Source organism: Myxine glutinosa, chromosome 1 (assembly GCF_964187855.1).
Source record: "Myxine glutinosa chromosome 1, kmMyxGlut1.1, whole genome shotgun sequence".
Taxonomy (NCBI): Eukaryota; Metazoa; Chordata; class Myxini; order Myxiniformes; family Myxinidae; genus Myxine; species Myxine glutinosa.
The window spans coordinates 38,076,565-38,103,934 of record NC_136261.1 but is presented as its reverse complement, the minus strand read 5'-3'; the positions used below and the strand labels follow the sequence as shown (position 1 = coordinate 38,103,934).

The following is a 27,370-nucleotide window of genomic DNA, read 5'->3' as shown; positions in this document are numbered from 1 at the left end:
GCAGAATAAAAGCGGATGTATTACCACAAGAATTAATCTTTTGATGGCTTTCAAGTTCTGATATATTAGAAATCATACCTGTTTGACCATGGTGGCCATCTTGAAATCCAAGATGGTGGCCATAATAAGAATTTATTTAGGCTTAATCAACTTTCATGTCCCCAAAAATGTGGGTATAGCCACCAAAATCAACTTTCTACATTGTTTAGTCGCTGAAATATAAGCTTTTTAGTGTGGATTGGCAGCCATTTTGAATTTTGTCATTTTGGGCATGTTAACTTCGAAATTCAGCTTGGCAACATTGTTTTTTGGATTCAGCATACAAAAACACATCGAAAAAGATATGTTGCCGACTTTCTCAAAGAAACGCCCGTGGGTTTACAATTATGAGAATAACGACCAGTCGTCTATGTGGCCCATACAAGGGGAGTGGAACAAAAGTTCTGCCAAGCCCAAAAAGCTGTTCTAGTTACACATTTCACTATCAAAGCATTTACACATAGCAAGCTCGTGTTTGTTACGTACATCAACCCCCCACTTCCCACACTCACAAACTCCCCAACCCACCTCCAAAAACTACCAATCCACACCTCCCTCCCAAACCTATCTAAAACCTAATCACCCCACCAAACCCCAAATCCAACCAACCATCCAAAACCCACCAACTCCCAACCCCACCTGTCAAAACTTCCAGCCCGCACCTCACCAACACCTCCCAAACCCACCAACTCCCCACTTCCCAAACCCACAACCCCCAACTCCGAGCCCACCTACAACCTCACAAGCAAACCCCTTCATCTCACAAAGAAACCCCAACCTTCCAAACATCCCTGAACCACACTCCCCTCAACCCCTCCCCAAACCCATTAAATAACTTCCAACAATGCCAACCAATTCTCCAGTTTCTCTTTCATTCGAAAATACACAAAATGTCATTACACAATGATGACAAAAACGCATTCTTATATACAAGATAAACAAATCAACTCTTTCTCCTCAACGGACTCACTTCGGACGTCTTTTAGCAATCAGCGCCGTAGCGACATTGTTAATAGCGGAAATGAGCTGCGCATTCAGAGCATAGAAACTCTCTCTGTCTCGCCGCCTCTCCTCCTCATCACGCCTCCTCTCTTCATCGAGCCGCCTCTCTTCATCCTCGCGCCTCCTTTCTTCCTCTTCGCGCCACCTCTTCTCTTCTCGTCTCTCCTTGTCGCGCCGCCTGCTCGCCTCTCGGTCCAACCTCCTCTGACTAGTGTCCCATTCGAGCTGCTTCCTCTGCATCTCTCGCAAGGTCTTCGTAAATTCCACACAAACGCCCAATTTCCTTTTCCGATTTGCTGCACCCAGAACCGAGGGAAGTTAGAACATAAATGTTAGTCGAATTACGTTTCCAACAGATGTTCTGCAATTTGTATTAAAAAAAAAAGAAGCCATCCACCTCTGAATCTTGTAAAATCCCGAGCAGGCTTTCTGGAAGACGATGTGGACGAAGGCAATTCTTGGTTTAATGCAGAGTAGCTCGTACCAGCCACCTGTGGCGCGTCGATCAGATCCGAGGCAAATGTTGAACCATGCTTTGATGGTTCTTCATCTATGTGAACACGTTCACACACCATGTCACATGGTTAATTATCAAACCAAAATGCGCAATTTGGTGTCTGTCTGTCTGTCTGTATTTTTGACCGGGATACATTCGGTTGTTACTTATCCAATCTCAACCAGATTCGACAGGAGGACTAAGGGTCACATCCAGTAAGGAGATGGTGTCTCCTAAAAAAACACCCATCCGGTTTGGACCGGTTCATGTCATACCAAAGACTTCACAAATGGTACGTGCTGCTTCCTGCTTGAAAAGGAAAGAGCATGTTCAATCCCCATCAGTTGGCATCCATGGGGAGGAGGAAATTTCTCTTGAGGAAATGTCCCACTGAGTACAGTGAGAAAAGCGGTGTCATTGTTTTGACGTCACTGGTACCCAGAGTATCCCGGGAAGTGACGGTAGTGACAGCACTTACCCCAAGCTCAGTGGCTGTGTTAAGTGTTTGTCGTGTGTGTGTGTGTGTGTGTGTGTGTGTGTGTGTGTGTGTGTGTGTGTGTGTGTGTGTGTGTGTGTGTGTGTGTGTGTGAGAGAGAGAGAGAGAGAGAGAGAGAGAGAGAGAGCTCGATTATGAGCTTTAGCCCCTGTATAAAATAAAATAAAATTTACAAAAAACACTATTATTACTAATAATATCCCCTCTCCCCAAGAGGTTTTTCCTTCTTGGACAAACGCTGTTAACATTTATAAATAGCTTATCTTGGTGTTTCGTGTGGCACCCCTACAAGAAGGAAAAAAACGATAAATCACAAACATGTCTGATTACCTTTTTAAACAGTCGCTACTGCTGCTTATCACTAAACTGAAAGGGAGGAAACCCGAAGTTCTCAAGGCCTTATACGCTTATCACATCCCCCACGGACTAACGGAACTGAGCCTAAATCTACAGTAATCTACAGTATATATCTCAAAGAGGATAATAACATGACCCTTTCTGCTGCTCCCATAGGGAGTAGGTGTACTGGTACATATAAATGGGCTATGATAGCTTGTCGACTTGGAGGTTTTCAATTCACCCCAGTTACAAATCTAGCCAACGTTGCACAGTATTCTGGGGTACTTCGGGGAATTTCATCGAAATATTTATTACGTTAAAGAAGTTGCGCCTCATTCTAATTCATTCAGAAGGTGGTTCAATCACACTTTTGCCTCCAGGGGTCCAGACAGGCAGGCCATGCTTCACCTTCTCATGTCATTCCCCATCCATAACGCATGATTTTTTTATACCCCTATTAACCCTGGAAGTGGTTCAATCGCACTCTTCCCTCTAGGAACTGTTATGTGCAGAGACATAAGACAACAATGGATATGACTTCATATCAGAGAAACAGAGCCAGTGACCTTAGGGGATAAGTGACGTAACATTCTTGTGCACGCTGGGTGCCGGCGCCACCATCTTGTGACGTCACCTTCCTCTCCACAGTCAATGTTACCCCCGTCCAGTTCTTTAAATGCTAAACATCAAGTGAGGAAGCAGCACATACCTTTTTAAAAGTTATTGGTGTGGCTCGGCCAGGATTGGAATTCACCTGCTGGCCTTCAGGACCCAAAACGGATGCTCTTCTATCCATTTTGCCACCAATTCTGATCATAACAATTTCATAAAAAACTAAAACAACACTATGTAGCACATACCTCTGCCAGGCTGGACAGTTAAAATTTGGTATCCCATTGATAGGCCAGATCTACCTCCGTACCTTCACCAAAATATAATCAGCTTGTTCTTGTGACCGACCCAACTCATCCACCGAATTTAATCAACAATCGCGGACACCTCTTCTTGCTGGTTGTACCCACTAATGCAAGTCGTGGGCCAATTCTTCCCCATTCTTTTCTGCTGCCTGGCATTCGTCAGGGCAGCATGGTAACGGTCAGAGTGCCGATCGGTCCCCATGGACCGGCCTTTTCCCTCATGTGTTTGTCTCTTCTCTTCTTGTCTTGTCTCTTCTCTCTCTTTCTCTCTCCTCCTCTCTCTCTCTCTCTATGTCTCGATGTCTCTCTTTTTCTCTCCTCCTCTCTCTTTATGTCTCTCTTTCTCTCTCCTCTTCTCTCTCTAACTATGTCTCGCTCTCTCTCTCTCTTTCTCCAACCCTGCAATGGCCCTGAGTTTGTGAAGGCAGGGGTACACCATCCTTGATGTGGGAGATCTCTGGATCGCTCCTGCGAGATCGATCGGCTGTCTCCGTGCCACGGGCTTGTTCGAGAGAACAGTGTCCAGGGCTAAACAACAACAACAACAACAACAACAATCCAAGTTTCTCCGAAGCCATCCATAACTTTTTGAGATATCCTGCTCACCAACAGACAGACAGGCAGACAGGACAGACAAACAGAGGTGAAAATGTAACCCCTGTCAACCTTCGGTTGCGGAGGTAATGATAGATGTAAAACCCGTGCTCTTACTCACCACTTTCTTCCAAGACCTCCAGATTTTCGGGTTCAATCTTTACGATATTCAAAAGTTCTGCAAAACAGGTGTGGGATAGTGGTTTACATGGAGGCAAATGCCAATTTCAGTGATAACACCACCAGGAAGAAACTGCAACAGTTAATAGCCAAATGAATATTTTATTGGGTTCCAGATGTACAAATTGGTTGGTGGGCCAGAGAGGTGTCGGTAGAAGACGGAAAGACCACCAACCTGCCTGCGGTGAGTGAGTGAGAGGCCCTTGGAGTTAGCTTCATCGCGGGAGATTCCAATGATTCGGAATGCTTTGGTTTCAACAGCGTGAAGACGAGCTCGGTGTGAGGCAGGAGCACCAGCCCAGAGGGGAGAGCCCAGAGGTGTGCCAAGCTGCGGATGAAATTCCATTGAGCTGCGGATGAAAGCCTTGTATGTGGTGAGGAGCTCAGGTGTGCCAAGGAAGGACTTCGCATGGCAGAGGATTCCCAGTCAGCGACTGGCTTTGGAGGCCAGATTTGAAATGTGGTTTTCCCAGGAAAGATCATGGCAGATAGTGAGACCCAAAAGCTTGAGTGACAGAACTTCTTGGAGAGGATTATTCAGAAAGTGGATGGGAGGGTTGTCCAGTCGGTCTTTTCGGAGAGACATCGTAAGAGTGCGAGATTTGTCAGGATTGAAAGACATGTTCCACTTGTTTGCCCAGTCTGTGATTTTGCCCAGGTCTGCAGAGAGTGAGGAGGCTGCAGACTGCCGATCTGAGGGATGAAGAATGGAGCGACAGAGAGTAGAGTACTGACTTCCTTATTGTTTCTTAACACTTCAGAAATTGCTGTGATTATTTCTAATGCCATTTTATTTATTTTAGGTCAATTCAAAAATGGACAGCACAGAAACGATTTGCATTATTCACACGACTGGTGAGGATCCACATACTGGTCTCACTTCACCAAGGGATCTGGAATCCTGGAATTCCCTCCTAAGGTACAGACAAGACAGCTTGACATGTGAGAGGTTCTGAAGCATCCCTTGGGTCCACTTCCAAGGTCCCTAGCCACTGCAGATGACATACCAAGGAAAACCAACAAATCAGCTCTCGCTAAGGAACTCAGGAAAAACATCTCACCCGTGGAATTCAAACAACCAAAGTCGGCATGCCTCATTGATGAAATGGCACTTGTGCACAAGACAAAAAGTGAGTACAAGACGTTTGGTGACATCGCCTCTCTCATACACTCAAAGGCCGTCAACGAAGCTTCTCAGTCTTCTCGTATTGATATTGTCTTTGATACTTACAGAGAGAGTTCCATCAAAGAAGTGGAAAGAGAAGGCAGACAATCAAACACTGGATCTATATAGTTGAAGAACATCACAGCAAAGCAGACAGTAGTCCAGTAGAAGAAATTTCTCTCAGCAACTCAAAACAAAACCAGTCTCATTGAATTTCTTGCACAAGAGTGGAAGCAGCCAAAATACACAGAACAACTAAGAGGAAAGGTTCTCTATATAACCTCTGGAGAGAACTGCTTCAAATCACACACGGAGGAAGTGTTCTGGTCCCAGAGCTCTGCTCTTCACAAGAAGAGGCAGATATGCGACTCATTTTACATGCTGGAAGGCTGGAAAGGGTGGAAATGCGAATGGTTCGGTGAATGTGTGGAGTATCGTTGAGAGAGAGGAAGACAAATGATGAATTGCGAAAGATGATGGGAATAGAGACTGTGGTGGATGCTGTGAAGAGAAACAGGTTGAGATGGTTTGGTCATGTGTTGAGGAAGGATGAAAGTGACTGGTTGAGAAGAGTGATGGAAATGAATGTAGAAGGAAGTAGAGGACGGGGAAGACCGAGAAAGACTTGGCTAAAGATGGTCGAAGAAGAAATGCGGGCAAGGGGGTTAACAAGGGGAGATGCAGAAAATAGGGAAAAATGGAGAACATTGTCATGGGGACCGCAAGGCTAACCCCCGCTCTTGCAGGGAAAATGGCCTTAAAATGCCTGTTGTACATGCAGCAGTTCAAGGCTTCCAGTCTATTGTACTCGTAGCTGATGACACTGATGTGTTTATGCTCTTACTGGCCTTTACGGAAGACATCAGTGCAACACTGTATATGAAATATGAATCCCAGGCAAAGTCACATTACATGGACATTAAAAAAAATCGCATCTGTGCTCGTATCATCTCTCTACAAAGCATCGTCTCTCTACAAAGTTGACTGGTTAGACAGTTCACCTGCTCCAGAAGCTGTAATAGAACTCCTTTCGTGTGACTGTTCCAGGTCATGCCGACGGCCTGGGTGCACCTGCTTGATGAATAACCTCGGGTGCTCCGAGCCCTGCAAACTAAAGACATGTGACAACCAGCTGTCTGAGGAGGGAGAGGACACGGTTGTGCAGCATGATGCTGATGATGTTGGTGAACTTGAAGATCTTCATTAATTAATTATTCTTCTGCAATTGATGATGCCAATGATTTCCATGGTTATGTTCATTTATTTTGATGAAATTAATTCATTTATTTTGATGAAAAGTCAAGTTATTTCCATTTTGATGACTAGCAACGGTACCCGCCCTATGGGCGGGGCTTCAATTGGGAAGCCCAAATGAAAAGGCAAAATATCAGAAATTGAAGGCTTTTTTTTATTTTAAACGATTCATATAAACATCCGTTGAATCATATCACACGCAAATCATCAAAATCTAAACAGTACATGGAGCCAATTTTGAAAAAAAGATTGAATTCTGCAAAATGGAAGCGGCCACTACACGTCTTTCTCAGTCGCACGTTTATGTGTGAAGAGTGCGCGCCGAATCTGTAACACGGAGGCGGCCGCTACACCTGTTTCTCAGTCGCTTTGCACACGCTGCCATGTTACTTCGGAGCCGCACGTTTATATAGGAAGAGTTCATCAGGAGTCGATCTACTCTCTCCTGGTATGTAGAATAAACAGTATTTGTAGAATTTCAACAAAAGCCAAATCACTGTTCATATCGGTAAATATGATTCCATCGTGTTTGGAAAATCTGGAAAATTGGAAAACGTGGAAAAATAACATAGCCTATTTTACTCCCAGGGGTCCCAGGAATACCCACCCAAAATATCGTTACGATCGGTTGAGCCGTTTTTGCGGTACCTTCGAACGGACGGACGGACATTTGGTGAATTATAGTAAGATGATGATGATTAAAGTGTAATGTAAGGTGGCTGTAAATGCAAAATAAACTGTTTGCAAGAGCTTACATGTGATCTTCTGAAGCCTAGTATGTCTGTACAACATATACTATTGCTAAAAATCGAACCAAAAGGGGGCCTTTTCAACATCATATTTCAGGGTGAAAGCTGCGACTTACAGAAAGACTGCTACCAGGCAGAAATGTGTTTCTGAATAGCAGAGCTTTCATATGGTACTCATGAACCTTGGCCACCCCGAGTGGTACCGGTGGCTCAATTTTGGGGTCGTACATGACGGACTAATCATTAACATATCTTATTCCCCAAGGGGAGTGCTTGACATTGAGCCATATTTCAATTTTTTCCATGGAGTGGTTTTGGAGATATAGAGGTGCAACTTTTTTCGATTTTTCCAAGATTGCGCCTGTACCACGTGACCAATGACGTCATAATTATCATTAGAACAATTGTACAGGAGGAGCCGCTCATAATCTGAAAATTTCGTGTTCATCGGACTAACAGTTGCAGATGAATTTTTTTTTCAAACTGATCAGATCAAGCGTTGTACTTGTCGAATTATGACGTCATAATGGAGGCACCTATGACATCATCATTAACATATGTTATTCCCCATGGGGTGTACTTGACAATGAGGCATGTTTCAATTTTTTCCATGAAGCAGTTTGGGAGATATGGAGTTGTAACTTTTTCAAAGATGGTGTCCGTACCACATGACCGATGACGTCATAATTATCAGCAAAAAAATCTACAGGCAGAGGCACTCCTACGGTAAAAATTAATGCCAATCGGACCAACGATTTCCGAGAAAATGAATTTATAAAATGCAGACATGGCACACGGCACACGTACAGACCCGATTGCTTAACCCCACTTTTCGCTTTGCGAACGCAGGGTAACCAGTCACTTTCATCCTTCCTCAACACATGACCAAACCATCTCAACCTGTTTCTCCTGGCATCTGATTGATAAAAAGATGGCGATCAGAATTGATGGCTACGGCATATAAATCCCCTCAAGGAAAATGTTGAAGGAGAGGACGCACAGATGGATGGATGCACGGACGCACGCACGCAGGCATGCCAGATCCAACCTATCAGTGGGATGCAACACGTAAACTGTTCAGCTTGGCAGAGGTGTGCTCTCCACCGTTCTCATTTATCGGCTGTGTAGAGCACTAGACTATTGAAGAGTATGAACCTATTCATATTTCGTTACCTCTCGTATCTCCATCCTCTGCATCATCAACTTCCACCTTCATTTTCTTCAGTGTGTCTGTAATATACAAGTGCACAGAAAAAGAACAGACTTTATACACAGTCTGAAGGACAATGTGCTCCGAAATCACCTTGGTCACAGCCAGCAAATGCGCATTCCACGGGTTATTAAGGAAATGTAGACTCTCAGTCGAGGTCTCACCTGGATCTCGTCCCAGTGCCCCAGCTTCTGCACCTGACCCAGGCAAGTAACCGCATGGATTTTTTCTTATTTTTTTTGTGTACAAGATTGAGGCTCGTGTTGATCTGTGCGTCCTCTCCATGAGGCTTTTACCCTCCATCACCCACTTTTCCATAAGCCTTTTCCCCTCCATCACCCACTCTTCCATAAGCCTTTTATCCTCCATCACCCACTCTTCCATAAGCCTTTTACCCTCCATAACCCACTCTTCCATAAGCCTTTTACCCTCTATCAACCACTCTTCCATAAGCCTTTTTACTATCCACCACCCACTCTTCCATAAGCGTTTTACCCTCCATAGCCCACTCTTCCATAAGCCTTTTACACTCCATAGCCCATTCTTCCATGAGCCTTTTACCCTCCATCACCCACTCTTCCATAAGCCTTTTACCCTCCATCACCCACTCTTCCATTAAGCCTTTTACCCTCCATCACCCACTCTTCCATAAGCCTTTTACCCTCCATCACCCACTCTCCATAAGCCTTTTCCCCTCCATCACCCACTCTTCCATAAGCCTTTTTATCCTCCATCACCCACTCTTCCATAACCCTTTTGCACTCCATCACCCACTCTTCCATAAGCCTTTTACCCTCCATCACCAACTCTTCCATAAGCCTTTTACCTTCCATCACCCACTCTTCCATAAGCCTTTTACCCTCCATCACCCACTCTTCCATCATCCTTTTTATCCTCCATCACCCACTCTTCCATAAGCCTTTTTACTCTCCACCACCCACTCTTCCATAAGCCTTTTTGCCGTCCATAAGCCTTTTACCCTCCATAACCCACACTTCCATAAGCCTTTTGCCCTCCATAACCCACTCTTCCATAAGCCTTTTACCGTCCATCACCCACTCTTCCATAAGCCTTTTTACTCTCCACCACCCACTCTTCCATAAGCCTTTTTACTATCCACCACCCACTCTTCCATAAGCCTTTTACCCTCCATAAACCATTCTTCCATAAGCCTTTTTTACCCTTAATAACCCACTCTCCATAAGCCTTTTACCCTCCATAACCCATCTCCATAAGCCTTTTACCCTCCATAAGCATTTTACCCTCCATAGCCCACTCTTCCATAAGCCTTTTACCCTCCATCACCCACTCTTCCATAAGCCTTTTACCCTCCATCACCCACTCTTCCATAAACCTTTTTACCCTCCATCACGCACTTGTCCAGAAGCCTTTTTACCCTCCATCACCCACTCTTCCATGAGCCTTTTACCCTCCATCACCCACTCTTCCATATGCCTTTTTACCCTCCATCACCCACTCGTCCAAAAGCCTTTTGCCCTCCATAGCCCACTCTTCCATAAGCCTTTTACCCTCCATCACCCAATCTTCCATAAGCCTTTTACCCTCCATCACCCACTCTCTCAAAAGCCTTTTACCCTCTATCACCCACTCTTACATAAGCCTTTTACCCTCCATCACCCACTCTTACATAAGCCTTTTACCCTCCATCACCCACTCTCCATAAGCCTTTTCCCCTCCATCACCCACTCTTCCATAAGCCTTTTTATCCTCCATCACCCACTCTTCCATAACCCTTTTACCCTCCATCACCCACTCTTCCATAAGCCTTTTACCCTCCATAAACCATTCTTCCATAAGCCTTTTTTACCCTTAATAACCCACTCTCCATAAGCCTTTTACCCTCCATAACCCATCTCCATAAGCCTTTTACCCTCCATAAGCGTTTTACCCTCCATAGCCCACTCTTCCATAAGCCTTTTACCCTCCATAGCCCATTCTTCCATGAGCCTTTTACCCTCCATCACCCACTCTTCCATAAGCCTTTTACCCTCCATCACCCAATCTTCCATAAGCCTTTTTTCCCTCCATCACCCACTCTTCCATAAGCCTTTTACGCTCCATCACTCACTCTCCCATAAGCCTTTTACCCTCCATCACCCACTCTTCCATTAAGCCTTTTACCCTCCATCACCCACTCTTCCATAAGCCTTTTACCCTCTATCACCCACTCTCCATAAGCCTTTTCCCCTCCATCACCCACTCTTCCATAAGCCTTTATATCCTCCATCACCCACTCTTCCATAACCCTTTTACCCTCCATCACCCACTCTTCCATAAGCCTTTTACCCTCCATTACCAACTATTCCATAAGCCTTTTACCCTCCATCACCCACTCTTCCATAAGCCTTTTACCCTCCATCACCCACTCTTCCATAATCATTTTTATCCTCCATCACCCACTCTTCCATAAGCCTTTTTACTCTCCACCACCCACTCTTCCATAAGCCTTTTTGCCATCCATAAGCCTTTTACCCTCCATAACCCACACTTCCATAAGCCTTTTGCCCTCCATAACCCACTCTTCCATAAGCCTTTTACCCTCCATCACCCACTCTTCCATAAGCCTTTTTACTCTCCACCACCCACTCTTCCATAAGCCTTTTTACTATCCACCACCCACTCTTCCATAAGCCTTTTACCCTCCATAAACCATTCTTCCATAAGCCTTTTTTACCCTTAATAACCCACTCTCCATAAGCCTTTTACCCTCCATAACCCATCTCCATAAGCCTTTTACCTTCCATAAGCATTTTACCCTCCATAGCCCACTCTTCCATGAGCCTTTTACCCTCCATAGCCCACTCTTCCATAAGCCTTTTACCCTCCATCACCCACTCTTCCACAAACCTTTTTACCCTCCATCACACACTTGTCCAGAAGCCTTTTTACCCTCCATAGCCCACTCTTCCATAAGCCTTTTATCCTCCATCACCCACTCTTCCATGAGCCTTTTACCCTCCATCACCCACTCTTCCATATAAGCCTTTTTACCCTCCATCACCCACTCGTCCATAAGCCTTTTGCCCTCCATAGCCCACTCTTCCATAACCCTTTTACCCTCCATCACCCAATCTTCCATAAGCCTTTTTCCCCTCCATCACCCACTCTTCCATAAGCCTTTTACCCTCCATCACCCACTCTTACATAAGCCTTTTACCCTCCATCACCCACTCTCCATAAGCCTTTTCCCCTCCATCACCCACTCTTCCATAAGCCTTGTTATCCTCCATCACCCACTCTTCCATAACCCTTTTACCCTCCATCACCCACTCTCCATAAGCCTTTTCCCCTCCATCACCGACTCTTCCAGAAGCCTTTTTATCCTCCATCACCCACTCTTCCATAAGCCTTTTATCCTACATCACCGAATCTGCCAGAAGCCTTTTTATCCTCCATCACCCACTCTCCAGAAGCCTTTTACCCTCCATCACCCACTCTTCCATAAGCCTTTTACCCTCCATCACCCACTCTTCCATAAGCCTTTTACCCTCCGTCACCCACTCTTCCATAAGCCTTTTTAATCTCCACCACCCACTCTTCCATAAGCCTTTTTACTCTCCACCACCCACTCTTCCAAAAGCCTTTTACCCTCCATCAACCAGTCTTCCATAAGCCTTTTTACTCTCCACCACCCACTCTTCCATAAGCATTTTTACCCTCCATAGCCAACTCTTCCATAAGCCTTTTACCCTCCACCACCCACTCTTCCATAAGCCTTTTACCCTCCATAAACCATTCTTCCATAAGCCTTTTTTACCCTTAATAACCCACTCTCCATGAGCCTTTTACCCTCCATAACCCATCTACATAAGCCTTTTACCCTCCATAAGCATTTTACCCTCCATAGCCCACTCTTCCATTAGCCTTTTACCCTCCATAGCCCACTATCCCATAAGCCTTTTACCCTCCATTACCCACTCTTCCATAAGCCTTTTACCCTCCATCACCCACTCTTCCATAAACCTTTTTACCCTCCATCACGCACTTGTCCAGAAGCCTTTTTACCCTCCATAGCCCACTCTTCCATAAGCCTTTTATCCTCCATCACCCACTCTTCCATGAGCCTTTTACCCTCCATCACCCAATCTTCCATAAGCCTTTTTACCCTCCATTACCCACTCGTCCATAAGCCTTTTGCCCCCCATAGCCCACTCTTCCATAAGCCTTTTACCCTCCATCACCCAATCTTCCATAAGCCTTTTTTCCCTCCATCACCCACTCTTCCATAAGCCTTTTACCCTCCATCACCCACTATCCCATTAGCCTTTTACCCTCCATCACCCACTCTTCCATAAGCCTTTTACCCTCCATCACCCACTCTTACATAAGTATTTTACCCTCCATCACCCACTCTCCATAAGCCTTTTCCCCTCCATCACCCAGTCTTCCGTAAGCCTTCTTATCCTCCATCACCCACTCTTCCATAACCCTTTTACCCTCCATCACCCACTCTTCCATAAGCCTTTTACCCTCCATCACCAACTCTTCCATAAGCCTTTTACCCTCCATCACCCACTCTTCCATAAGCCTTTTACCCTCCATCACCCACTCTTCCATAAGCCTTTTATCCTACATCACCGACTCTTCCAGAAGCCTTTTTACCCTCCATCACCCACTCTTCCATAAGCCTTTTACCCTCCATCACCCACTCTTCCATAAGCCTTTTACCCTCCGTCACCCACTCTTCCGTAAGCCTTTTTAATCTCCACCACCCACTCTTCCATAAGCCTTTTTACTCTCCACCACCCACTCTTCCATAAGCCTTTTACCCTCCATCAACCAGTCTTCCATAAGCCTTTTTACTCTCCACCACCCACTCTTCCATAAGCATTTTTACCCTCCATAAGCCTTTTACCCTCCATCACCCACTCTTCCATAAGTCTTTTACCCTCTATCACCCACTCTTCCATACGCCTTTTTACCCTCCATAAGCCTTTTACCCTCCATAACCCACTCTTCCATAAGCCTTTTACCCTCCATCACCCACTCTCCCATATGCCTTTTTACTCTCCACCACCCACTCTTCCAGAAGCCTTTTTACTATCCACCACCCACTCTTCCATAAGCCTTTTACCCTCCATCAGCCATTCTTCCATAAGCCTTTTTTACCCTTAAAACCCCACTCTCCACAAGCCTTTTACCCTCCATAACCCATCTCCATAAGCCTTTTACCCTCCATAAGCCTTTTACCATCCATAAGCCTTTTACCTTCAATAGCCCACTCTTCAATAAGCCTTTTACCCTCCATCACCCACTCTTCCATAAGCCTTTTACCCTCCATCACCCACTCTTCCATAAACCTATTTACCCTCCATCACCCACTTGTCCATAAGCCTTTTTACCCTCCATAGCCCACTCTTCCATAAGCCTTTTACCCTCCATAAGCCTTTTACCCTCCATAGCCCACTCTTCCATAAGCCTTTTACCCTCCATAAGCCTTTTACCCTCCATAAGCCTTTTTACTCTCCATAGCCCACTCTTCTATTAGCCTTTTACCCTCCATAGCCCACTCTTCAATAAGCCTTTTACCCTCCATCACCCACTCTTCCATAAGCCTTTTACCCTCCATAAGCCTTTTACCCTCCATAGCCCACTCTTCCATAAGCCTTTTACCCTCCATAAGCCTTTTACCCTCCATAAGCCTTTTTACTCTCCATAGCCCACTCTTCTATTAGCCTTTTACCCTCCATAGCCCACTCTTCCATAACCCTTTTACACTCCATCACCCACTCTTCCATAAGCCTTTTACCCTCCATCACCAACTCTTCCATAAGCCTTTTACCTTCCATCACCCACTCTTCCATAAGCCTTTTACCCTCCATCACCCACTCTTCCATAATCCTTTTTATCCTCCATCACCCACTCTTCCATAAGCCTTTTTACTCTCCACCACCCACTCTTCCATAAGCCTTTTTGCCGTCCATAAGCCTTTTACCCTCCATAACCCACACTTCCATAAGCCTTTTGCCCTCCATAACCCACTCTTCCATAAGCCTTTTACCCTCCATCACCCACTCTTCCATAAGCCTTTTTACTCTCCACCACCCACTCTTCCATAAGCCTTTTTACTATCCACCACCCACTCTTCCATAAGCCTTTTACCCTCCATAAACCATTCTTCCATAAGCCTTTTTTACCCTTAATAACCCAACTCTCCATAAGCCTTTTACCCTCCATAAGCATTTTACCCTCCATAGCCCACTCTCCATAAGCATTTTACCCTCCATAACCCATCTCCATAAGCCTTTTACCCTCCATAAGCCTTTTACCCTCCATCACCCACTCTTCCATAAGCCTTTTACCCTCCATCACCCACTCTTCCATAAACCTTTTTACCCTCCATCACGCACTTGTCCAGAAGCCTTTTTACCCTCCATAGCCCACTCTTCCATAAGCCTTTTATCCTCCATCACCCACTCTTCCATGAGCCTTTTACCCTCCATCACCCACTCTTCCATATGCCTTTTTACCCTCCATCACCCACTCGTCCAAAAGCCTTTTGCCCTCCATAACCCATGCTTCCATAAGCCTTTTACCCTCCATCACCCAATCTTCCATAAGCCTTTTTTCCCTCCATAGCCCACTCTTCCATAAGCCTTTTACCCTCCATCACCCACTCTCTCATAAGCCTTTTACCCTCTATCACCCACTCTTACATAAGCCTTTTACCCTCCATCACCCACTCTTACATAAGCCTTTTACCCTCCATCACCCACTCTCCATAAGCCTTTTCCCCTCCATCACCCACTCTTCCATAAGCCTTTTTATCCTCCATCACCCACTCTTCCATAACCCTTTTACCCTCCATCACCCACTCTTCCATAAGCCTTTTACCCTCCATAAACCATTCTTCCATAAGCCTTTTTTACCCTTAATAACCCACTCTCCATAAGCCTTTTACCCTCCATAACCCATCTCCATAAGCCTTTTACCCTCCATAAGCGTTTTACCCTCCATAGCCCACTCTTCCATAAGCCTTTTACCCTCCATAGCCCATTCTTCCATGAGCCTTTTACCCTCCATCACCCACTCTTCCATAAGCCTTTTACCCTCCATCACCCACTCTTCCATAAACCTTTTTACCCTCCATCACACACTTGTCCAGAAGCCGTTTTACCCTCCATAGCCCACTCTTCCATAAGCCTTTTATCCTCCATCACCCACTCTTCCATTAGCCTTTTACCCTCCATCACCAACTCTTCCATAAGCCTTTTTACCCTCCATCACCCATTCGTCCATAAGCCTTTTACCCTCCATCACCCAATCTTCCATAAGCCTTTTTTCCCTCCATCACCCACTCTTCCATAAGCCTTTTACCCTCCATCACTCACTCTCCCATAAGCCTTTTACCCTCCATCACCCACTCTTCCATTAAGCCTTTTACCCTCCATCACCCACTCTTCCATAAGCCTTTTACCCTCTATCACCCACTCTCCATAAGCCTTTTCCCCTCCATCACCCACTCTTCCATAAGCCTTTATATCCTCCATCACCCACTCTTCCATAACCCTTTTACCCTCCATCACCCACTCTTCCATAAGCCTTTTACCCTCCATTACCAACTCTTCCATAAGCCTTTTACCCTCCATCACCCACTCTTCCATAAGCCTTTTACCCTCCATCACCCACTCTTCCATAATCATTTTTATCCCCCATCACCCACTCTTCCATAAGCCTTTTTACTCTCCACCACCCACTCTTCCATAAGCCTTTTTGCCATCCATAAGCCTTTTACCCTCCATAAGCCACACTTCCATAAGCCTTTTGCCCTCCATAACCCACTCTTCCATGCCTTTTACCCTCCATCACCCACTCTTCCATAAGCCTTTTTACTCTCCACCACCCACTCTTCCATAAGCCTTTTTACTATCCACCACCCACTCTTCCATAAGCCTTTTACCCTCCATAACCCATCTCCATAAGCCTTTTACCTTCCATAAGCATTTTACCCTCCATAGCCCACTCTTCCATAAGCCTTTTGCCCTCCATAGCCCACTCTTCCATAAGCCTTTTACCCTCCATCACCCAATCTTCCATAAGCCTTTTTCCCCTCCATCACCCACTCTTCCATAAGCCTTTTACCCTCCATCACCCACTCTTACATAAGCCTTTTACCCTCCATCACCCACTCTCCATAAGCTTTTTCCCCTCCATCACCCACTCTTCCATAACCCTTTTACCATCCATCACCCACTTTTCCATAAGCCTTTTACCCTCCATCACCAACTCTTCCATAAGCCTTTTACCCTCCATCACCCACTCTTCCATAAGCCTTTTATCCTTCATCACCGACTCTTCCAGAAGCCTTTTTATCCTCCATCACCCACTCTTCCATAAGCCTTTTATCCTACATCACCGAATCTTCCAGAAGCCTTTTTATCCTCCATCACCCACTCTCCAGAAGCCTTTTACCCTCCATCACCCACTCTTCCATAAGCCTTTTACCCTCCATCACCCACTCTTCCATAAGCCTTTTACCCTCTGTCACCCACTCTTCCATAAGCCTTTTTAATCTCCACCACCCACTCTTCCATAAGCCTTTTTACTCTCCACCACCCACTCTTCCATAAGCCTTTTACCCTCCATCAACCAGTCTTCCATAAGCCTTTTTACTCTCCACCACCCACTCTTCCATAAGCATTTTTACCCTCCATAGCCCACTCTTCCAAAAAGCCTTTTACCCTCCACCACCCACTCTTCCATAAGCCTTTTACCCTCCATAAACCATTCTTCCATAAGCCTTTTTTACCCTTAATAACCCACTCTCCATGAGCCTTTTACCCTCCATAACCCATCTCCATAAGCCTTTTACCCTCCATAAGAATTTTACCCTCCATAAGCATTTTACCATCAGCCTTTTACCCTCCATAGCCCACTATCCCATAAGCCTTTTACCCTCCATTACCCACTCTTCCATAAGCCTTTTACCCTCCATCACCCACTCTTCCATAAACCTTTTTACCCTCCATCACGCACTTGTCCAGAAGCCTTTTTACCCTCCATAGCCCACTCTTCCATAAGCCTTTTATCCTCCATCACCCACTCTTCCATGAGCCTTTTACCCTCCATCACCCAATCTTCCATAAGCCTTTTTACCCTCCATTACCCACTCGTCCATAAGCCTTTTGCCCCCCATAGCCCACTCTTCCATAAGCCTTTTCCCCTCCATCACCCAGTCTTCCATAAGCCTTCTTATCCTCCATCACCCACTCTTCCATAACCCTTTTACCCTCCATCACCCACTCTTCCATAAGCCTTTTACCCTCCGTCACCCACTCTTCCATAAGCCTTTTTAATCTCCACCACCCACTCTTCCATAAGCCTTTTTACTCTCCACCACCCACTCTTCCATAAGCCTTTTACCCTCCATCAACCAGTCTTCCATAAGCCTTTTTACTCTCCACCACCCACTCTTCCATAAGCATTTTTACCCTCCATAAGCCTTTTACCCTCCATCACCCACTCTTCCATAAGTCTTTTACCCTCTATCACCCACTCTTCCATACGCCTTTTTACCCTCCATAAGCCTTTTACCCTCCATAACCCACTCTTCCATAAGCCTTTTACCCTCCAACACCCACTCTTCCATAAGCCTTTTTACCCTCCATCAGCCTTTTGCCCTCCATAACCCACTCTTCCATAAGCCTTTTACCCTCCATCACCCACTCTCCCATATGCCTTTTTACTCTCCACCACCCACTCTTCCAGAAGCCTTTTTACTATCCACCACCCACTCTTCCATAAGCCTTTTACCCTCCATCAGCCATTCTTCCATAAGCCTTTTTTACCCTTAAAAACCCACTCTCCACAAGCCTTTTACCCTCCATAACCCATCTCCATAAGCCTTTTACCCTCCATAAGCCTTTTACCATCCATAGGCCTTTTACCTTCAATAGCCCACTCTTCCATAAGCCTTTTACCCTCCATCACCCACTCTTCCATAAACCTATTTACCCTCCATCACCCACTTGTCCATAAGCCTTTTTACCCTCCATAGCCCACTCTTCCATAAGCCTTTTACCCTCCATAGCCCACTCTTCCATAAGCCTTTTACCCTCCATAAGCCTTTTACCCTCCATAAGCCTTTTTACTCTCCATAGCCCACTCTTCTATTAGCCTTTTACCCTCCATAGCCCACTCTTCAATAAGCCTTTTACCCTCCATCACCCACTCTTCCATAAGCCTTTTACCCTCCATAAGCCTTTTACCCTCCATAGCCCACTCTTCCATAAGCCTTTTACCCTCCATAAGCCTTTTACCCTCCATAAGCCTTTTTACTCTCCATAGCCCACTCTTCTATTAGCCTTTTTACTCTCCACCACCCACTCTTCCATAAGCCTTTTTGCCGTCCATAAGCCTTTTACCCTCCATAACCCACACTTCCATAAGCCTTTTGCCCTCCATAACCCACTCTTCCATAAGCCTTTTACCCTCCATCACCCACTCTTCCATAAGCCTTTTTACTCTCCACCACCCACTCTTCCATAAGCCTTTTTACTATCCACCACCCACTCTTCCATAAGCCTTTTACCCTCCATAAACCATTCTTCCATAAGCCTTTTTTACCCTTAATAACCCAACTCTCCATAAGCCTTTTACCCTCCATAAGCATTTTACCCTCCATAGCCCACTCTCCATAAGCCTTTTACCCTCCATAACCCATCTACATAAGCCTTTTACCCTCCATAAGCCTTTTACCCTCCATCACCCACTCTTCCATAAGCCTTTTACCCTCCATCACCCACTCTTCCATAAACCTTTTTACCCTCCATCACGCACTTGTCCAGAAGCCTTTTTACCCTCCATAGCCCACTCTTCCATAAGCCTTTTATCCTCCATCACCCACTCTTCCATGAGCCTTTTACCCTCCATCACCCACTCTTCCATATGCCTTTTTACCCTCCATCACCCACTCGTCCAAAAGCCTTTTGCCCTCCATAGCCCACGCTTCCATAAGCCTTTTACCCTCCATCACCCAATCTTCCATAAGCCTTTTTTCCCTCCATAGCCCACTCTTCCATAAGCCTTTTACCCTCCATCACCCACTCTCTCATAAGCCTTTTACCCTCTATCACCCACTCTTACATAAGCCTTTTACCCTCCATCACCCACTCTTACATAAGCCTTTTACCCTCCATCACCCACTCTCCATAAGCCTTTTCCCCTCCATCACCCACTCTTCCATAAGCCTTTTTATCCTCCATCACCCACTCTTCCATAACCCTTTTACCCTCCATAAACCATTCTTCCATAACCCTTTTTTACCCTTAATAACCCACTCTCCATAAGCCTTTTACCCTCCATAACCCATCTCCATAAGCCTTTTACCCTCCATACGCCTTTTACCCTCCATCAACCACTCTCCATAAGCTTTTTCCCCTCCATCACCCACTCTTCCATAACCCTTTTACCATCCATCACCCACTTTTCCATAAGCCTTTTACCCTCCATCACCAACTCTTCCATAAGCCTTTTACCCTCCATCACCCACTCTTCCATAAGCCTTTTATCCTGCATCACCGACTCTTCCAGAAGCCTTTTTATCCTCCATCACCCACTCTTCCATAAGCCTTTTATCCTACATCACCGAATCTTCCAGAAGCCTTTTTATCCTCCATCACCCACTCTCCAGAAGCCTTTTACCCTCCATCACCCACTCTTCCATAAGCCTTTTACCCTCCATCACCCACTCTTCCATAAGCCTTTTACCCTCCGTCACCCACTCTTCCATAAGCCTTTTTAATCTCCACCACCCACTCTTCCATAAGCCTTTTTACTCTCCACCACCCACTCTTCCATAAGCCTTTTACCCTCCATCAACCAGTCTTCCATAAGCCTTTTTACTCTCCACCACCCACTCTTCCATAAGCATTTTTACCCTCCATAGCCCACTCTTCCAAAAAGCCTTTTACCCTCCACCACCCACTCTTCCATAAGCCTTTTACCCTCCATAAACCATTCTTCCATAAGCCTTTTTTACCCTTAATAACCCACTCTCCATGAGCCTTTTACCCTCCATAACCCATCTCCATAAGCCTTTTACCCTCCATAAGCATTTTACCCTCCATAAGCATTTTACCATCAGCCTTTTACCCTCCATAGCCCACTATCCCATAAGCCTTTTACCCTCCATTACCCACTCTTCCATAAGCCTTTTACCCTCCATCACCCACTCTTCCATAAACCTTTTTACCCTCCATCACACACTTGTCCAGAAGCCTTTTTACCCTCCATAGCCCACTCTTCCATATGCCTTTTATCCTCCATCACCCACTCTTCCATGAGCCTTTTACCCTCCATCACCCAATCTTCCATAAGCCTTTTTACCCTCCATTACCCACTCGTCCATAAGCCTTTTGCCCCCCATAGCCCACTCTTCCATAAGCCTTTTCCCCTCCATCACCCAGTCTTCCATAAGCCTTCTTATCCTCCATCACCCACTCTTCCATAAGCCTTTTACCCTCCGTCACCCACTCTTCCATAAGCCTTTTTAATCTCCACCACCCACTCTTCCATAAGCCTTTTTACTCTCCACCACCCACTCTTCCATAAGCCTTTTACCCTCCATCAACCAGTCTTCCATAAGCCTTTTTACTCTCCACCACCCACTCTTCCATAAGCATTTTTACCCTCCATAAGCCTTTTACCCTCCATCACCCACTCTTCCATAAGTCTTTTACCCTCTATCACCCACTCTTCCATACGCCTTTTTACCCTCCATAAGCCTTTTACCCTCCATAACCCACTCTTCCATAAGCCTTTTACCCTCCAACACCCACTCTTCCATAAGCCTTTTTACCCTCCATCAGCCTTTTGCCCTCCATAACCCACTCTTCCATAAGCCTTTTACCCTCCATCACCCACTCTCCCATATGCCTTTTTACTCTCCACCACCCACTCTTCCAGAAGCCTTTTTACTATCCACCACCCACTCTTCCATAAGCCTTTTACCCTCCATCAGCCATTCTTCCATAAGCCTTTTTTACCCTTAAAAACCCACTCTCCACAAGCCTTTTACCCTCCATAACCCATCTCCAGAAGCCTTTTACCCTCCATAAGCCTTTTACCATCCATAAGCCTTTTACCTTCAATAGCCCACTCTTCAATAAGCCTTTTACCCTCCATCACCCACTCTTCCATAAGCATTTTACCCTCCATCACCCACTCTTCCATAAACCTATTTACCCTCCATAAGCCTTTTACCATCCATAAGCCTTTTACCTTCAATAGCCCACTCTTCAATAAGCCTTTTACCCTCCATAGCCCACTCTTCCATAAGCCTTTTACCCTCCATAGCCCACTCTTCCATAAGCCTTTTACCCTCCATAAGCCTTTTACCCTCCATAAGCCTTTTTACTCTCCATAGCCCACTCTTCTATTAGCCTTTTACCCTCCATAGCCCACTCTTCAATAAGCCTTTTACCCTCTATCACCCACTCTTCCATAAGCCTTTTACCCTCCATAAGCCTTTTACCCTCCATAGCCCACTCTTCCATAAGCCTTTTACCCTCCATAAGCCTTTTACCCTCCATAAGCCTTTTTACTCTCCATAGCCCACTCTTCTATTAGCCTTTTACCCTCCATAACCCACTCTTCCATAACCCTTTTACACTCCATCACCCACTCTTCCATAAGCCTTTTACCCTCCATTACCAACTCTTCCATAAGCCTTTTACCTTCCATCACCCACTCTTCCATAAGCCTTTTACCCTCCATCACCCACTCTTCCATAATCCTTTTTATCCTCCATCACCCACTCTTCCATAAGCCTTTTTACTCTCCACCACCCACTCTTCCATAAGCCTTTTTGCCGTCCATAAGCCTTTTACCCTCCATAACCCACACTTCCATAAGCCTTTTGCCCTCCATAACCCACTCTTCCATAAGCCTTTTACCCTCCATCACCCACTCTTCCATAAGCCTTTTTACTCTCCACCACCCACTCTTCCATAAGCCTTTTTACTATCCACCACCCACTCTTCCATAAGCCTTTTACCCTCCATAAACCATTCTTCCATAAGCCTTTTTTACCCTTAATAACCCACTCTCCATAAGCCTTTTACCCTCCATAACCCATCTCCATAAGCCTTTTACCCTCCATAAGCATTTTACCCTCCATAGCCCACTCTCCATAAGCCTTTTACCCTCCATAACCCATCTCCATAAGCCTTTTACCCTCCATAAGGCTTTTACCCTCCATCACCCACTCTTCCATAAGCCTTTTACCCTCCATCACCCACTCTTCCATAAACCTTTTTACCCTCCATCACGCACTTGTCCAGAAGCCTTTTTACCCTCCATAGCCCACTCTTCCATAAGCCTTTTATCCTCCATCACCCACTCTTCCATGAGCCTTTTACCCTCCATCACCCACTCTTCCATATGCCTTTTTACCCTCCATCACCCACTCGTCCAAAAGCCTTTTGCCCTCCATAGCCCACTCTTCCATAAGCCTTTTACCCTCCATCACCCAATCTTCCATAAGCCTTTTTTCCCTCCATAACCCACTCTTCCATAAGCCTTTTACCCTCCATCACCCACTCTCTCATAAGCCTTTTACCCTCTATCACCCACTCTTACATAAGCCTTTTACCCTCCATCACCCACTCTTACATAAGCCTTTTACCCTCCATCACCCACTCTCCATAAGCCTTTCCCCTCCATCACCCACTCTTCCATAAGCCTTTTTATCCTCCATCACCCACTCTTCCATAACCCTTTTACCCTCCATCACCCACTCTTCCATTAGCCTTTTACCCTCCATAAACCATTCTTCCATAAGCCTTTTTTACCCTTAATAACCCACTCTCCATAAGCCTTTTACCCTCCATAACCCATCTCCATAAGCCTTTTACCCTCCATAAGCGTTTTACCCTCCATAGCCCACTCTTCCATAAGCCTTTTACCCTCCATAGCCCATTCTTCCATGAGCCTTTTACCCTCCATCACCCACTCTTCCATAAGCCTTTTACCCTCCATCACCCACTCTTCCATAAACCTTTTTACCCTCCATCACGCACTTGTCCAGAAGCCTTTTTACCCTCCATAGCCCACTCTTCCATAAGCCTTTTATCCTCCATCACCCACTCTTCCATTAGCCTTTTACCCTCCATCACCAACTCTTCCATAAGCCTTTTTACCCTCCATCACCCATTCGTCCATAAGCCTTTTGCCCTCCATAGCCCACTCTTCCATAAGCCTTTTACCCTCCATCACCCAATCTTCCATAAGCCTTTTTTCCCTCCATCACCCACTCTTCCATAAGCCTTTTACGCTCCATCACTCACTCTCCCATAAGCCTTTTACCCTCCATCACCCACTCTTCCATTAAGCCTTTTACCCTCCATCACCCACTCTTCCATAAGCCTTTTACCCTCTATCACCCACTCTCCATAAGCCTTTTCCCCTCCATCACCCACTCTTCCATAAGCCTTTATATCCTCCATCACCCACTCTTCCATAACCCTTTTACCCTCCATCACCCACTCTTCCATAAGCCTTTTACCCTCCATTACCAACTCTTCCATAAGCCTTTTACCCTCCATCACCCACTCTTCCATAAGCCTTTTACCCTCCATCACCCACTCTTCCATAATCATTTTTATCCTCCATCACCCACTCTTCCATAAGCCTTTTTACTCTCCACCACCCACTCTTCCATAAGCCTTTTTGCCATCCATAAGCCTTTTACCCTCCATAACCCACACTTCCATAAGCCTTTTGCCCTCCATAACCCACTCTTCCATAAGCCTTTTACCCTCCATCACCCACTCTTCCATAAGCCTTTTTACTCTCCACCACCCACTCTTCCATAAGCCTTTTTACTATCCACCACCCACTCTTCCATAAGCCTTTTGCCCTCCATAACCCATCTCCATAAGCCTTTTACCTTCCATAAGCATTTTACCCTCCATAGCCCACTCTTCCATAAGCCTTTTGCCCTCCATAGCCCACTCTTCCATAAGCCTTTTACCCTCCATCACCCAATCTTCCATAAGCCTTTTTCCCCTCCATCACCCACTCTTCCATAAGCCTTTTGCCCTCCATCACCCACTCTTGCATAAGCCTTTTACCCTCCATCACCCACTCTCCATAAGCTTTTTCCCCTCCATCACCCACTCTTCCATAAGCCTTTTTATCCTCCATCACCCACTCTTCCATAACCCTTTTACCATCCATCACCCACTTTTCCAAAAGCCTTTTACCCTCCATCACCAACTCTTCCATAAGCCTTTTACCCTCCATCACCCAGTCTTCCATAAGCCTTTTATCCTACATCACCGACTCTTCCAGAAGCCTTTTTATCCTCCATCACCCACTCTTCCATAAGCCTTTTATCCTACATCACCGAATCTTCCAGAAGCCTTTTTATCCTCCATCACCCACTCTCCAGAAGCCTTTTACCCTCCATCACCCACTCTTCCATAAGCCTTTTACCCTCCATCACCCACTCTTCCATAAGCCTTTTACCCTCCGTCACCCACTCTTCCATAAGCCTTTTTACTCTCCACCACCCACTCTTCCATAAGCCTTTTACCCTCCATCAACCAGTCTTCCATAAGCCTTTTTACTCTCCACCACCCACTCTTCCATAAGCATTTTTACCCTCCATAGCCCACTCTTCCATAAGCCTTTTACCCTCCACCACCCACTCTTCCATAAGCCTTTTACCCTCCATATACCATTCTTCCATAAGCCTTTTTTACCCTTAATAACCCACTCTCTATGAGCCTTTTACCCTCCATAACCCATCTCCATAAGCCTTTTACCCTCCATAAGCATTTTACCCTCCATAAGCATTTTACCATCAGCCTTTTACCCTCCATAGCCCACTATCCCATAAGCCTTTTACCCTCCATTACCCACTCTTCCATAAGCCTTTTACCCTCCATCACCCACTCTTCCATAAACCTTTTTACCCTCCATCACGCACTTGTCCAGAAGCCTTTTTACCCTCCATGGCCCACTCTTCCATAAGCCTTTTATCCTCCATCACCCACTCTTCCATGAGCCTTTTACCCTCCATCACCCAATCTTCCATAAGCCCTTTTACCCTCCATTACCCACTCGTCCATAAGCCTTTTGCCCCCCATAGCCCACTCTTCCATAAGCCTTTTCCCCTCCATCACCCAGTCTTCCATAAGCCTTTTTAATCTCCACCACCCACTCTTCCATAAGCCTTTTTACTCTCCACCACCCACTCTTCCATAAGCCTTTTACCCTCCATCAACCAGTCTTCCATAAGCCTTTTTACTCTCCACCACCCACTCTTCCATAAGCATTTTTACCCTCCATAAGCCTTTTACCCTCCATCACCCACTCTTCCATAAGTCTTTTACCCTCTATCACCCACTCTTCCATATGCCTTTTTACCCTCCATAAGCCTTTTACCCTCCATAGCCCACTCTTCCATAAGCCTTTTACCCTCCATAAGCCTTTTACCCTCCATAAGCCTTTTTACTCTCCATAGCCCACTCTTCTATTAGCCTTTTACCCTCCATAGCCCACTCTTCAATAAGCCTTTTACCCTCCATCACCCACTCTTCCATAAGCATTTTACCCTCCATAACCCACTCTGGTGTTGGGCTAGCGGCTAGGGTGCCGGCTTTGGATACCAAGGATCCTGGGTTTGAATCCCGGTCCGATTGCTGAATTAACGCCAGGGGGGTTGACTCAGCCTGTCATACCTTCCGAGGTCGGCTAATTGAGTACCAGTTCACTGGTAATTCCCTGTTTGTCGTTAAAGGTGGCAAAAAGGGTTGGCGTCAGGAAGGGCATCCGGCCGTAAAACATTGCTTCAAAAAGGGGACCGAAAAACAACAACAACCACGGTTCCCGAAAAAGGCCAACCCCCGCTTGCGGGGAAAAATGGCCTCTAAAGGTGGTATTTTTTTTTTTTTACCCACTCTCCATAAGCCTTTTACCCTCCATAAGCCTTTTACCCTCCATAACCCACTCTCAATAAGCCTTTTACCCTCCATAAGCCTTTTACCCTCCATAGCCCACTCTTCCATAAGCCTTTTACCCTCCATAGCCCACTCTTCCATAAGCCTTTTACCCTCCATCACCCAATCTCCATAATCATGAGCATCGATGTTGTGTAGAAAAATATAAAACAGCAATGAAGTCAGAATGGACTGCGCAGGACTTTGATGGGGTGGTTTGTTTGTTCGGTATATTTGGCGTCCCCACCTTGCTGAAGATGTAAAGTACACCGATCTGATGGTCACATGTTTGGATCGCACGTGATTTGTGCACAAGTTCCATTGAGATCACCCGAAATCAAGGACACTTTTGGACAGATCTGTTTTTATCAAATGTTCCAGCTTTATCGGTGGTTCATAAATATGTGAATCTTCGCAAAGAGGCAGCAATTACCAAACATAACACCCCTGCATGGACAAGATCCTCACCTGTGTGCCTCAGAGGTGGAGTACGCGGCTCTCCAGCGTCATTTTCCACTTTCACAATGTTCATCCCTCGCACGATATAAAAACAATGGCAGATTCTGGGCACAAACCGGAACACACAAGGACCAACAGGAAGGCACGCTGGAAATGTAATACAGGCTCCGCCCATAAGCTGGAACCCATTTGCAATGCCCTCCCATAATGGGCGGAGAAAGTTCATAGTCACCGCCTACATTTAGAATGCGGTGTATATACAGTACATGGACATTCTCCACTGGAACTGAATCACAGGCTCCGCCCATAAGTCGGAACACATTTACAGTGCCCTCCCACAATGGGCGGAGCAAGTTAACAGTCCGCGCCCACACGTTAGAACGCAGTGTTGCGTTGCGTGGAAACGTTAAAGTTAAAGCCACTTGTTGCGTTAAAGCCACTGGTGGACGGTGGACTCACTCCTATGGAGGAGGGGTCCAATTGTATGACCATGCGATCTGGCCC

The 27,370-nt window shown here is 45.8% G+C and overlaps 1 protein-coding gene across 3 annotated transcripts; it reads right to left on the bottom strand.

The window, feature by feature from the left end:
* Positions 1–890: 890 nt before the first annotated feature.
* LOC137422986 (uncharacterized) lies at positions 891–27,011 on the bottom strand. 3 transcript variants are annotated; one of them, XM_068109718.2, is made up of 5 exons: positions 26,876–27,011; positions 8,405–8,461; positions 4,005–4,061; positions 1,439–1,591; positions 891–1,337 (listed from the first exon to the last, which is right to left on the bottom strand). In XM_068109718.2, exons 1-5 carry the CDS (start codon positions 26,937–26,939, stop codon positions 1,006–1,008), a joined length of 663 nt encoding a protein of 220 aa, XP_067965819.1. In that variant the 5' UTR covers positions 26,940–27,011; the 3' UTR covers positions 891–1,005. The 3 variants fall into 3 exon arrangements, with proteins under 3 accessions (XP_067965819.1, XP_067965836.1, XP_067965829.1); XM_068109735.2 differs by lacking the exon at positions 4,005–4,061; XM_068109728.2 differs by lacking the exon at positions 8,405–8,461 and having other exon boundaries at positions 26,876–27,000.
* Between the last annotated feature and the right edge of the window lie 359 nt (positions 27,012–27,370).

Coding starts and splice junctions, on each gene's coding strand:
- LOC137422986 (XM_068109718.2), bottom strand. CDS start 26,939: ATGAACATTGTGAAAGTGGAAAATGACGCTGGAGAGCCGCGTACTCCA. Junction 8,462..26,875: donor TCCACCTCTGAGGCACACAG/GTGAGGATCTTG, acceptor TGTATATTACAG/ACACACTGAAGAAAATGAAG. Junction 1,592..4,004: donor GGAGGTCTTGGAAGAAAGTG/GTGAGTAAGAGC, acceptor GTGTTCACATAG/ATGAAGAACCATCAAAGCAT.